The following is a 14,059-nucleotide window of genomic DNA, read 5'->3' as shown; positions in this document are numbered from 1 at the left end:
AGACTTCCTCACCATGGACCCTCATCAGCTGACAGAAAACAAGGAACATACACCTTGTTGTGTGTCTCCAGGTGAAAGCTCATTCTTAATAATTTAATTAGGTAATTGGATTACACTTACACCTGGTCACACACATTCAGACCAGTCTTATCCACTTAACCTTTCACCTGGAGCCATACTAGCATATGTGAAGTGTTTGTGCATGTTTCTTGCATCTCAAACATTGTCTTCTCCATTTTTTTGTGTATTGTACAGAGAGGCTTTGACAGAGATAGACACATCAGCTTTAGATTGTACCAGTTTCTGTGCAGTAATCACAATAAACTTACCACTTAGCCCTGCAACCCTTATCCAGGATCAGGTCACAGTGGCAGCAGGTCAAGCAAGGTAGCCCAGATGTCCCTCTCCTTAGCAACTTTTTGCAGCTCTAGCATGTTCTGGTTCTACCCCAGGGCCTCTTACCAGTTGGATGTGCCCTGAAGACCTCCAGTGGAAGTGCCAAGAGGCATTTAATCAGATGCCTGAACTACCTCAACTGGCTTCTTTCATCATGAAGGAGTGGCAGCTCTACTCTGAGCTTCTTCTGGATGTTGGAGCTCCTTCTCCTATCTCTAAGTCTCTGAGTCCATAGCTGAAGGTCAGACCATAGATTGACGGATAAGACAGGCGAATTGGCTGCACTGATCTGGTCTTCCGCTCCATTCTACCTTCACTTGCAAACAAGACCCTGAGATATGCACACTTCTTCACGTGGGGGAGAAATTCTGTCCCTATCCAAAGGGAGCAAACCACTGTTTTTCAACAGAGAACCATGTTGTCAGATTTGGAGGAGCTGACTCCAACTGACTATTGCATCTGAAAATAGAGAGAAGCAATTCTGAGCCCTCCAAAATATAAATTCTCCCCCCTGGTTGCACCTTGAAATCCTGTCCTTGAAAATCACAAACAGGATGGGTGGCAAGGGACAAGCCTGACATGGCACCAGAAATACCCCTTTCACAGAATCCCATTCTATTTATATGTGAACTGTACATACAGTAGTAGCTTTGTGTTTAATGCTTGTGTTTAATATAGATTTCTTTTTATGGATTATTGCATCTGTTAGGATTGACTAAGTGACAGCACATTTGCAAAATTAATTACCTGTCACCTTAATTATGTAGTGGTTTCCAACCCTGATGACTGTCACAGTTGATCAGTTTGAAAACCCTACTTTTCCAGCTGATTGTTGGTGGAGTGTTGACAACATCACAAAGTGACAGTAAATGTTTCTGTGATGCTCATTCTAGATCATGGAAAGTCTTTGAACTGTCAACAAACTTTAAAAGCTCACATATCAGCCTGTGGTGTTTGACTGAACTCAGTAATGTTAAGCCTGTCCCAGTTATCACATATTCAGGTTGATCATTTTGATGAATAATACAAACAGTTATTAAGTTAAGTTGAACAGGCAGATATCACAACTGAGACATTTATAATTTAGACCCCCTGACAATCCGGGTAAATGCAGCTATGCTTAAGTTTAGTCTCTTATCCTGTGGGACACCCACACCATAAACTCACATACACACACACTGGACCCCCCCGACCTCCACCCCCGCAGGCAGTGCGCCCTCTCCCACTGGGCCCCGTCTTATCCTAATGGGATTGCCACGGTGGAAGTCACCCAATAATGAAAATAATGAAATCAGCAAGGACCCAAAGAAAGGTTACTGCTCCTCTAGCGGGCAGCATCCCCAGCCAGACTGCACCGTATCCCTCCTCCCTCCATGCCTCAGAAAACAGACAGAAAACCACAGAGGGGAGAAGGAGGGGGAGGGAGGAGATTCACAGACGGAGCCTGGGGTGAGGTGGGGGGAGGAAATGAAGTGCAAAGGGAATAACTGGGATACTCAAAAAACAGAAAGACAGAGGTAGATAGGTGAAGGGGGGATATGATAGAGTGGGGAATGTGTGTGGTTAAGTGTGTTGATCTAATGAGATCAGCCATCTCAATAGGAAGGCCATTTGATTGGTAAACATGAGAAGGATTTTAACAAGAGAAAGATCAGACTTTACATATGTGTCTAGTGCAGTGGTTCTCAGACTGGGGGCCTGCCTCCCCTCGGGGGCACAAAGCCACTGCAGGGGGCATGTGGATGGCCACGGGAAGAATGTGTAGTAAAACTAAATTGAATTAATTTGATTTATGTTGGGAAAATAAACAAAGAATTTTTTGGTGCTACCATTGTTGTGGGTTGGGGAGGGGCAGCTTTTGAAGAGGGGCATGCCAGAAAAAGTTTGAGAGCCACTGGTCTAGTGATCAGTGCACAGCTCCTTCAAAACATAGTTTCCTGACAAAGAAGCTAAGAATCAGCTATTTTTTACACGACTTCAGACAGAAATACCACCGGTAGTCACCCCCTTCCCCAAAATAAAAATGTGTTTAGCAGACTGGGCTGGGAGATAAACACAAACCAAGAGGAGAATTGTGGCATGTGCGTGCAGAGGAATAGAGGAGTTCCTTTGGGACAGGAAATAGGAGCAGTGACAACAGGAAGCCGTGAAAATGACAGAGGGAAGATTCCCACACCATCTCCTCTCCTGTCTTCTCCTCTCTTCCATTTCCTTGTAGCTTTCTTCCTCTCCTCTGGCTCCTCTTCGCACCTCCCCATCAGCCTCTCTGAGTGCACACAGCCATCACACCTTGGTGTCTCCAGGGTCTGAGGCTACTTGTCTACAGCTACAAGAAAGATGAGAGCAGGAGTGTGCGTAATTGAGCCTGCATTTGTGTGTGTATGTATGTGCTGGGGATGAAGGCCATGCTTGTGGCTTGTGTGTTTTAGCACTGGGTGTTTTTTGAGGATGTCTTGGATTTCTAGTTGACTGACATTTTATCCAGAACAAATCCACTTCAGAACAAAGAAATAGATTTATTTGTCCTGCAGGTCATGTGTGATTATTTACTGCCTAAATTCAACTCCAGCGCTATTCTTGGTTTAATGTCTTCGTCAACAAGAAAGAAATCAGTTTCAAATTTGGATTTTGACTTCCATGAAAAGCCCATTGATGAATTGATCGTATCCCACATTACATACACCGTTGCCTGTAAATATTCACTGGAGCACCAAATGCGCGTTAATCCACAAGTTCATATTTGTGACCTGTTTAGAGATTGACATCTTCAGTAGGGCTTAATGGATTTGTAGGAAGTCAGAAGGTATTGACAGAGAAACCCCTGTTGGTTTTTGTCCTTTAAAAATGTAGTCAATTTTAATATTTGATGCATCATAAAAATACTAAACTGGCTTTAGGGCCCATTGAGACCAGTATTAATAGTAGCACAGAAATCTACTCATTGAAATTGCACTGAGCAGTGGATTTGCCAAAGCAAATTCACTCCACAAAAAAGATCTGGATCTTGCCTGTGATACATCATCCAATTTAAGATAGCTTGCTGAAGTATAAACTGCTCCACGATAGAGATACAGGGTGGTTTGTTGTCAGCTGTGAGACAGGAATGGATATAAATATAATTGCTTGAATAAACTGTGTTAACATAGGATCTGGTGACCGTGAGCTTGTCGTCACAACATCAACAAGTTTCCAATACCAGTATTTTGTGAGAATACCCAATTGAATGTTATTGTGCCACTTTCTGGTCTGATCAGGGCTAAGCAAACAAGAGGGATGAGGTCATGTTTCTTTCTTGTCCTATTTCTCCACCAACTCCCTCTACACAGCTCCCATTACTGCTCTCCTCCTATGCAGGTCATTAGTTCTTTGAACCTGCAATTCTCTCTCTCTCTCTCTCTCTCTCTCTCTCTCTCTCTGCCCCTGTCCCATGCACACACCCTCTCCTTCAGTCTGCCTCTGCTCTCCTCTCTAATTTACAGAGGAGACACGCTGCCCCAAGGCCCCCCTTGCTAATTTGGCAGCATCCCACATCAGAGACACTGGGTAGAGGTGGGTGGCTGCAGGGTTTGTTGTAGGGCAGTGCAGTGCCACACCTCCAGTGGAGCTGGAGAGACATAGAGACAGCAGTCTGAGGCTCCCGTGGATAAATGACAGGTTAGCGCGGCACCTGAAGCAAACAATATTCTGACTGGTGTGTCGTCTCTGGTGCCACTGACAGCAGAGAAAGGACGTGCTGGATGTGTGTGTTTTCCTGACTCTGTCTAACTTTCCCCTTTGACTGGGACTGAACGTGCATGACTAACTGTGTGTTTGTGTGTGTGCTTATTTCGTGTGATCCCTTAAACTCTTAATAAGCATTTACACATCCAACGTGTGTGTACTATTATTATTTATTTGCATGGCTCCGTATGTACCCCCATGTACGTGCATTTGTGTGTGTGTGTGTGTCACTCTCAGTCACTCCGTGGCTCGCCCCTCCCATGCCTTGGGGAGTGTGTGTAATTGTCTACAAATGTGAGTGTTTACTTGTGTTATCATTCTTTTTTTGGTTTAGTTCTTGCCTTCAAGTTCATCTCTGTGCAGAGATTTTGATAGTTTCCTCTTCTGTGTGTTTGTAATTTGTACACGTGTGTGTTGTCACTCAGCTTTTGCCCTTTGTTTCAATTCTGTATGCACCCACGTTTATTTATTTCTCTAATGCCTGCAAATGTGTGTTTGTATTAATGGATTTGTGCGTGTGCATGTGTGCACTCGCTTTTCCTCTTTCCCGCCGTGGCCATTGTCACCAGATGTCAGTGCCTGGGAACAGAGGCAAACAATGGTCACCAAGAGCCAAAGGGCAATCGCCTGGGGAGGGGCGACACCAGTCTGTCGTCTAACAGGTTTATGTTTCACCCACCCTGTCATTTCATCAGCATATTTGTGAGCAAGTCGGTGCTGTGACTGTTTTCTCTCACCCTAGAACTTTGAAGTGAAATTTAAAAAAATGGCGAAAATATGCTCCGGGGAGGGTGTTGAGACAGGAAGTGAGAATTGAGATTGAGAGGTGCAGTAGTAGTCGCATCAGCAGCGCTGATTTGAGGAAGAGGGTGGGAGGGTAGGGTGCAGCTGTATAATGTGTTGTTTTGATACTGTATCACAAGGAAGGGCTGAGAATATCCTGGAATGGAGATAATACCCAGGAAGCCTTTCCCCAGTGGCCGGACGGTTCGAGCCAAACAAAAGAAAAGCCTAACTGCAATCTTGATGGAAGACAGATTAGTATCTTGGCTAGAAAACCCTGACAAAGCAGAGAACAACACAGCTCAGGACCCTTGGGAAAATAAGAACACTGACAGTAGCATAGCCTGTGGTGTCAACATGAGGTCAGTTGAAGAGGCTCCCACGAAGAACCCCCCCTCACCCCCGTCATTTTCCTTGAACAAGTATTCCCTCTATCTGATGGATGGTGTTTTGAGCGGGCAGCAATTACGCACTGACACCTGTGCTAGCTTGCTGTCAGTTTGCACAGCGAGTTTTGTAAATAAGATGTAACTGAAACACAGTGGTAGCTATTTGTTGTGTAGCAGGGTCCATTCAACCTGGGATTTGCAGATTTGTGTGTGTGCATGTGTGTGTCTGAGTAAATGTAAAGGGCCACCATGGCTGGTTCACATGTAAGCCAACAATTACAGTAATTGATCTGTGAAGGAAAAAAAACAGCAGGCAGGGCATGCATTCAGTGTTTGTGTGATCAGGCTTGACCTCCCATGGAGAACAAATACCTATTGTGGCTAATGAGGAGGGGACATATAAAGGGTAGGATGAGGGTCTCTTTCAGAGGTCTAGTTAACCACACCAGTCGACATTGCCCAAAACAAAAGAGAATGGTTGATTTAGAGTGGTGCTACCCTGCAGCTGACACTCACATTCTCTGCCTTCACATTAGAGAAACAATTATTTTTGATGTCCTTTAATATGAATCTTTGAATTTGACATGCTTACAGCATTTTTAGACATGCTGCTGTTGCTGTGTGTTAACTGTAATTCCCTTGGTTATAGATAAAGTTCATAATTTTACTCATTCAGTTAGTGGAAACAGTGTAGGCTGAGGTCAAAAGGCTGACTGGGTGAATGGGAAGCAGAAGGGTACTTGTGGTGTTTTGGAAAGCTAAACAGGCAGGAATACAAGGCTGTAAAAAGGTCAGCAGTATGAATGGCCACACTTCAAATCTCTACGCCCTGCTGCCAGGACAAAGGTTTCACTCTAGAGGGCCGTGTGTGTTTATTGTAAAGATATTCAATGATATTCTCTCAACTATCACTCCATTTCTTTAAACCCTTTCCCCCTCTTTCCTCCCCTTTGTATCACTCAGTTGCACTTTGTTTCTATCCCTTCCGATTGCTCCTCTTCTCAGAATGCGGAGGTGCACATGGTGGATGTTACCTAATTACCCATGAACACCACCCGCTGAAGTGGTCCTCCGAGAATGATGTAAATTGGTGACATTTACGAAAATGTCAGTGAGTTTTCAGAGGAAGCAATAACGGACAAGAGAGAGCCATTATAGCAGAGCATTTTTATTGTGTCGATGCATCTCCCATCCCTAAGTTACCGCCTTCAGAAGATTTGAATTTCATTTTGCTGGGTACTGTAATATGGCCTCGATCCACAGAGACTGAATAGATTACGTTGACTCAGGAATGATGCAAAATGACTCCTGTAGAACAAACTCTGCAATTTCTCCCAAGCGTAATGCAATTAGATCAGTGTTCAATATGCCTCAAAGTGTTTTTAAATCCTCTGAATATATAGTTGCTTATGATAAACTGAGGGCGTACATTGCTGTCATCAGCTCTCTATCATTGTTAGCTGCAACATCAGCTATACCACAACTACTGCTTTTCATTTAAACTCTCCAGAACAACTTTTGCAGGAGCTGAAATGATCAATGATCAATGCTGAAAAAATCATTTAACTCAAGTCATCAGTTTTAAAACACTTTCTGATAAGTAATTTGTCAAGAGACAAGACAACAACTATCCCGGCAGCTCTGTGAGGCTGTACTTCAGCACAGTGGAGCTTGAGCTAACATCAGCATGTTTAGAAGGTGTAATGTTCACCATTTGCTAATAAGTGCTACATTTAAAGTACAGTTGAAGCTGATGGGAATATTATTAGCTTTGCAAATGTTTGACCACAAAAAAAAATTGGACAACTGAAAGTCAGCTGAAGTCATGGGATCATCAAAGTTATTATATTTACCTGGGAACCATGAACATCTGTACAGACATACAGCAAACCATCCAGTAGTTGTTGAAATATTTCATTAAAAACTAAACATGTCACCACCTAAACATGGTGGTGTTAGAGAAAGGGTCAGGGTATCACCAGTCTTTCATCTTGGGGCCATGAATGTCTGTACAAAATTGCTTGGCAGTCATTTATTGTTGAGATATGAACACATGCATGTACAGACCAACATTACTGCCACTAACACGGATAAATTTTGCAAACATGCTGTGGTTCGAGCCTCTCCAATGTGAGGATTCTCTGCTTTTCTGTATTTTATATTATTTTAAATGTATGGGTTTTAACTGGTTGGACAAAAAAAAATTGAAGACATCACCTGTATCAGCTTATTAAACAATTCTTAAATTAGTTGCAGGCCAAATTCGTACTATGATCAAAGGGCATCACAGTCAATGGACAACCCTTGTGCAGCACACCCTTCATTTCAAATTAGCAGACATTAGCATTTGTTTTGCCATTTAACTGCTCTTCCCCTTTAAACTCACAGATGATCTGGTGGTTGTTGTGGTTTGCCCCTTGGGTTTGGAAAAATGAGCTTGTCTTATTGAAATTGTTTGACCTCTGTCCCTGTCTCTCCTCTGGAAGTCTGAACTGGTTCTCTGTGACTTTATGACTAAGCCTACCTCCTTTTTTGACATGAGTGCTGCCTTTTAATTAAAAGAGCATGGGGCTGCCTTTAATCAGAATGATAGTGTGACGAGGAACAATTTGACCTGTTGGTGTAGGGGGAGGCTACAAACAATGTGTCTGTAGGACACCCATACCCCTAAGCTATAGTCTCTTTCTTAAATCTTTACCTTCACACTGTGACCACAATTACCTACTGGGACACATGACTCCCTCCTGCTTTGCAGCATTCATCTATTCTCCCTCTCTGCAGCACGTGACCTGACAGGTCTAACTGTGGCTTGTGACTTGTTGGGCTTGTGAGGCCATGTGAACTTTCATGGAGATGGAAATATTGTGATCAGGCGGTAACAGCTTCTCGTGCCGTACTTCTCATCTCTGCTGGTACACTAAGTACCATCAGTGTGCACTGAGGGTGCTGATGGTGAAGCCAGAAGCCAGTGAGAAAGCATTTACAATCCAAAAAGCACAACCCGCAAAACTGCACAGAGTAACCCAAAAATGGGGAAGCTGGTCTAAAAATCTGTAAGAGGATGTGGCTGAGGGCTTTTCAAAATCCACTTGTTTTGTCAAAGTACTGGCGGTGGGACCTTTCAAACTCCAAACAGGGCCGCTCTTAAATGGGTTTCCTTCCTCAACAGCTACCCCTGACTGAGGGTGGAGATTTGCAGCAGGGGCGGGAGGGACCTTCAGAGATTCCCCTGTGCGTTGGACTTGAAAGTTTCTGTCTCTGTGAACTTTACATCAAACAGTCATGGGCTGCTGTTGGCCCCTTTGAAGTGGCAGAGGTGTGGGGGGTGTTTCTGGCCTGAAAACAGGCCTCTGCCTCGACATGTTCCGGTTCAAAATGGACTCTGTCGCGGTGTAAAAACAGCTCATCTAAAGGTCTGGAGAGAACTGCACAAGATCAAGGCTAAGGACTTATCTCTCAGTTACCAGTCCTGTCACATACAGGAGGATCTATAGACACACTACAGTGTGATACTACACACTGTTTTTGAACTTTTTCCTCTCTCTCACTCATCATCAAGGCTCAGATCAATGTTTTTTTTATAGGTCTAAAATGTTACAAAAGCAAACAGACACTCGGCTAGTACTGCCTTTTCTACTAGCTACTTCTGCTATCATGCTAGCATTGATATCACTACTATTAGTAACACAACAGTTGGCTACCTCAAGTAAAATATCAGTACTAAAGTTCATTTTTAGTACAAGTAGTATGCTTCGTAAGAATTGAAAACAGAAAATCTGTGGAGCTATTTGGAGCTACACTGTTGGGGATGGTAATATACCATAAAACATCTACTATACCATATATCCAACAAGACCTTTTTTCTGTAATGCGGCCGCATTTACTCATTATTATATTATACATTTTAACACAAAATTTGTGCAACATTTTGATGTTTTAAATCAACTTTTGAGAACCTTTAAAAATGACTAGCATGGATGTTTACACCAGTATTTCTTGCACTAATGTGTTACATTGTGCTTCCTAATAACAATAAAGAAATTGAGATTATGTATAAAGTAGTCTATTCAGTTATGCAATTAAAATGTAATGTTCACATGCAAATTTAGTCACTGCTGTTTTTGTTAAATACGGGCACAGGGACCATGCGGACTCCTCAGACAGAGAGGGGCCGGGCTCTCGTTTTCCCATGCACCACCATCCACTGACATTGGCCGCTGCTCCACATTAAACACCCCGCATTCATAAAACAGGGGGAAAAAAAGGAAAGAGGAACCATCTGACAAGAGCAGCGTCCACTGGTAGCTGCCTCACTGTTTACTGCGCTCAGCACGTCGCCAGAACAGAAGCCACACAAACTAAGAGGGGAAAAAAATGGCCAAAAGTGAGAGGCAAAGAAGAAGTTTGAAGAGTGAGGAGTTCTTTTTTGATTCCGATGCGTCTCTCTTGGATCAGCAAGATTTCGAGATGTCTAGTTGCCCTTTCAATGACGTCTTCAACCCCAAAGACTCCCAAATGGAGCAGATCAACACTTTTCTGAAAAACGTACAAGTTTTGCTGGAGGCTGCTAGGTTTCTTGAGAGCGCCGAGAGGAAGGACGGAAGTGAGTTTCTTTGTGCTGCGTTCGATCCTTTTCATTTGCCTCTAAATTTCAGGAAAACAAGACTTCATTGTCAACACTCAGACAACAAAGGGCTGAGTTCATTCAACTAAGCACCACTGCCTGCTATAAGCACAGCCTATGCCTGGGCACCAGACTAATATGAGTCATTTACTCATTTCAGTTACAGGAGAGTAGAATCGTAAATGCTTTCGTTATTTTCTGGACTATTTTTTTATCTGCATTGTCTGCAGTGCTGGGCATTGTGTATCGCTTTGCGTCTGCACAACTCTCAATCCAGGAATCTGTCATTTCCCCCCTCGCAGCATAGGGAGAGAGAGCAATATGACATAATGATTAGGTGTGTGGGTGTGTATGTTGGCTACCACTCCGATATGATAAATCTGACCACATTGCAGCGCCCTCCAACTCAGTTTCGGATGATGTCATTGTGCCCCTGCAGACTCGATCGAAAAAACAGAAAACTTTATAGATAAAACGCTCAGGACACAACCAAACGGTGAATCGGACGTTTATAAGACACAGAAATGCCTGGCTGTTTAATTTGCTTGTTTATAATTTCTAGCTTACAAAGAATTAAGCGATTCGAGATAGGGATTGGCAGCAGATGGCATGATCTCTCACATTGCAAGTGAACCATGGCCTACGTCTGATTAAAAGGCAGATCAGTTTAAAGAAATGCAATATTAAGAACGATTTTTAAAATAGTTATTAATGATGTCCCCGTTTCCTTTTTAACAAGTCATGCTTTAAAGACACAGGAAAATAGGTTTTTCTTTCGCTTCCTTATGCGTCTGTCCGTGCAGGGTTCTTTTCGTGCAAAGTGTCGGTCACATGGGCTAATTTGCACTGCAAAAGTCCTCTAAATAATATCGTTTATTTAAATGTAACGTGGGAATTTTACAGCAGCAGATCGCCGGGGCTCCTTAGCTCTCGCTCTCTCGATTGTTTGCTTCCTGCTATTTGTGGGCGTGTCGCGCACTGGTTTCCACATGGCGCAAAGCTCCCCTGCGGTTGGTCAGGTGTTAGTTCAACCCTCGACGCCTGTCAAACCCATCCGCCAATCAGACGCCGGCTCGGTAACGACGTCACGTGTTGCTGGGCCTGGCTTCAGCCGGCAAGTACACCCCCATGGTCCCGGCGAATCATGGGATTTGTAGGATGGCAGAGGAGATTGAGAGATGGCACTTAAGATTTATGTTTAGTCCTTGATATATCTTATCAGCCTCAGTCAATTAGTTAATGATTGGTGGGCTGTTTTTTAAAATACATATATATTATTGCAAATCTAAAAACAATGAACAATTCTCATGCAATATTAGTGGTCTGTGATCTGCAAATTATGTTGAATATGTCAGTTATCATTCATTCCAATATCTTTGTTGTCATCTGTAGCAGCAATACTGACATGACTAATCACCATTCCATCATTTAAAAATAATTTCTATAGACCTTTGGACTTTTCCTAACCCATACAATTATTCATTAAAATGACCTGTCATAATTACAGTTAAATCATTAAGTAATCACAGACGGTGTTTCAGTTGATAAATGACAGTAAAGTCAGGCTAAATCATGAAAATAACGAATGTTGTGCATGTTTGGATGTATAGTACAAATGCACCAAAAGACTCGATTTCCCAGAATACACTGCAGTCAGACCGGCCTCTCCTCCGCTAAGTCTCCGCCTCTCAGCTGTGCAGCTAGGTAAACAAACAGGAGAGGAGAGGAAACGAGCAGCGGCAGGCAGTTTGCTGGCTCTGGGTTACCTCGGGGAAGTTTTATATTGTTTATATCCGTTTTTTTATAAAAATTTAATACCGTGTTTCCTAGAAACTTTTAATACTTTGGTACACTGGTTTTGACATTTTCTAACAACGAAACCTGGCAAGGATTGGCTGTAGCTTGCTAGCTTGGAAACACTGGATTTTTTTCCCCCTCTCCTTTCGACAAAGGCTTCTGATGAGCCAGCGAAGACACTGAACAAGATAATAATACGACGTTTTTAAAGTACCATCCAGTGTAGTAATAACCGATGCACTGTCTTCCCTGTATTTAAAAGCGACCGGCCGTTGCTGCTGTTTGCAAAGCTAACGTTGAACGCTGAAGGGAGCATAGCTAACGTTAACTGCAGCCAGCCTCAGGAGAGAATGACGGCTGTTCAGCTGATAAATATCCAACGGTTACTGGAGGCTGCGGAATATATAGAGAGGAGAGAAAGAGGTAATTATATATTTAAAAACAAAGTTAGGAAACAGTACTGACAACTGCTCCGAATGGCTGCTTGAAATGGGTAACGTTGTTGCTGAAAAAAAAAAGAAAGATTAAAGTATTGTCAGCTGTCAAGGAGGTTGTCAGCCTGGAGATGATTACAAATGCTTTGTCTGAGAGTTCACGTAAACCTTAACGACTGGGGCAAAAAAAAAGTGTCCAAACTCGCCCACGGCTGACTTTTAACCACACCATTTTTCTTTCAACAGAGTGTGAACACGGATATGCTTCGACATTTCCGTCAAATCAGAACACAAACTACCAGAGGCAAAGAAAATTCCGAAATAAGAAGTTCAGCAGTAACCACAATAGGTAAGAAACTGCTCTCTTCCTACTTACTGTCAGTGATAGATGTCGTCAGTTAAACTGTGTTTTTACGTGATGTGATATACCGGGATGGTGTGTGTGTGTGAGTGAGTGAGTGTGAGTGTTGCAGGCAGCATGTGATCATACACTCGCTGCCAATGCTTTATCGCAAGGTTTGGTAAACAAGCGAGCTGTCACCAAAATACAGTGAATACATTTGCTTGCAGGATTGACACGATCCCGATAAAGAAACAGAGGAAAGTTTGCAAATCTAAAACAAGATGTATGTCAGAAACCTGTAGAGGTGTGTTAAATTGTTAGGTGCACATATGACCGTCCACACCGCTGTGTTGCTGGCTTTGGGGGAGGGGGTAGCAGCAACGGCTCTGCTAGCTTTTCATCAGCTGATTGTCAAACGGACTGCAGTGGCTGAGGTTAGGGATCGCGGTGAAAGTGACGGCTTCAAAACGAAAAAAGTCAGTTCTAATGTCGTGTAGTCCTCTCACCCCTTGTTAAATAAAACCAACAGTATATTGCCTTATTTAAAAGTGCGTTTTTTATTTAGGTTTTGGTGGTACTCCTGCTCATTTTTTTTCGCATGACACGTGTTATACACTGTGGGAGAGAGGGGTAGTTTTGTCTTTTGCCCTAAAGGGGAAAAGCTGCTATTTATGGCCGGTGTTGTTTGCAGACATCCAAAGGTGAATACGTGGAGCCTTTTTCAGCACTAGGGATGTCCTGAAATCAGTAGTTTGATTGTTTCATCTTTATATTCAACTATATCCTATAAAGAGAAGCATGACAACAATTTTTTTGTGATGCACCAGTTCAGAGCTGTTGATGTATGTTGTGGAACATATGTTTAATAGTCTGTTTTGTTGTGTTTTTTGATGTAACACTGTGTGATAATCACATCATTAGCTGCCACAAAGACAGAGGCCCTTGTCGAGCAAAGTACTTTAACTGATGACAGAAACTTGCATTTAGGGGTCGGAAAAGCAGTTGAGAATTTCTCAAGTTAAGACCCATTGGCATTGTGTGTGGGTGTGTTCTTTTTCTCTTGGTGATAGGCTGCTTACATTAATCTGTCCATTGACCATCATACATCAAATGCAAGCCCCACTCTCTCTCTCTTTCTGAGCCTTTTAATATTAATGTGAGAGCAGGCCACAAACAGGAACTGCGCATTACCCATCACGAGCGCAGAACGCTGCCTAATTCTGCATAGCAACAGTCACAATCAGATATAGGTCTGAGGCCATATACAGAACGTTTTCTAAGATTTTGGTCGTAATGCGAAAATTCTACAAGAAAGCATCAACTGATAGTGTTTTAGAGGAGTTTACTCATTCATGTAAAATTACATTGGAGGGATCCAATAAGCTGCCTCTAACACAGCTCCTTTGGTGAACAACTTTGACAGATGTTCATATGCAGTAGGAACAAAATGACGAGAGGAAGCACAGACTGTGCAGGAATGATGTTTGCTGTTGGTCTTGCTCTCCACAGAGACACATTCACAACTCACTTAGAGAGGTAACACCATTTAGCATCTAACACCATTTCTCAGCCT

General features: G+C 42.9%; 1 protein-coding gene across 2 annotated transcripts in view; it reads left to right on the top strand.

Annotated features, from left to right (window-relative positions):
* Positions 1–9,558: 9,558 nt before the first annotated feature.
* Positions 9,559–14,059, top strand: part of mxi1 (max interactor 1, dimerization protein) — a 28,307-nt gene continuing 23,806 nt past the window's right edge. The window contains exons 1-2 of one of the 2 annotated variants that reach the window (XM_041035981.1): positions 9,559–9,891; positions 12,390–12,492. In XM_041035981.1, coding sequence (XP_040891915.1) covers positions 9,663–9,891; positions 12,390–12,492 — 332 coding nt within the window. In that variant the 5' untranslated portion in view covers positions 9,559–9,662. Of the gene's footprint in view, positions 9,892–11,634; positions 12,133–12,389; positions 12,493–14,059 lie in introns of those variants that run through there. The other variant, XM_041035982.1, reaches the window with a different exon arrangement.

Source organism: Toxotes jaculatrix, chromosome 4, assembly GCF_017976425.1.
Source record: "Toxotes jaculatrix isolate fToxJac2 chromosome 4, fToxJac2.pri, whole genome shotgun sequence".
Classification (NCBI taxonomy): Eukaryota; Metazoa; Chordata; class Actinopteri; family Toxotidae; genus Toxotes; species Toxotes jaculatrix.
The sequence above is the reverse complement of the archived record's forward strand: the minus strand, read 5'-3'. Positions and strand labels throughout refer to the sequence as shown.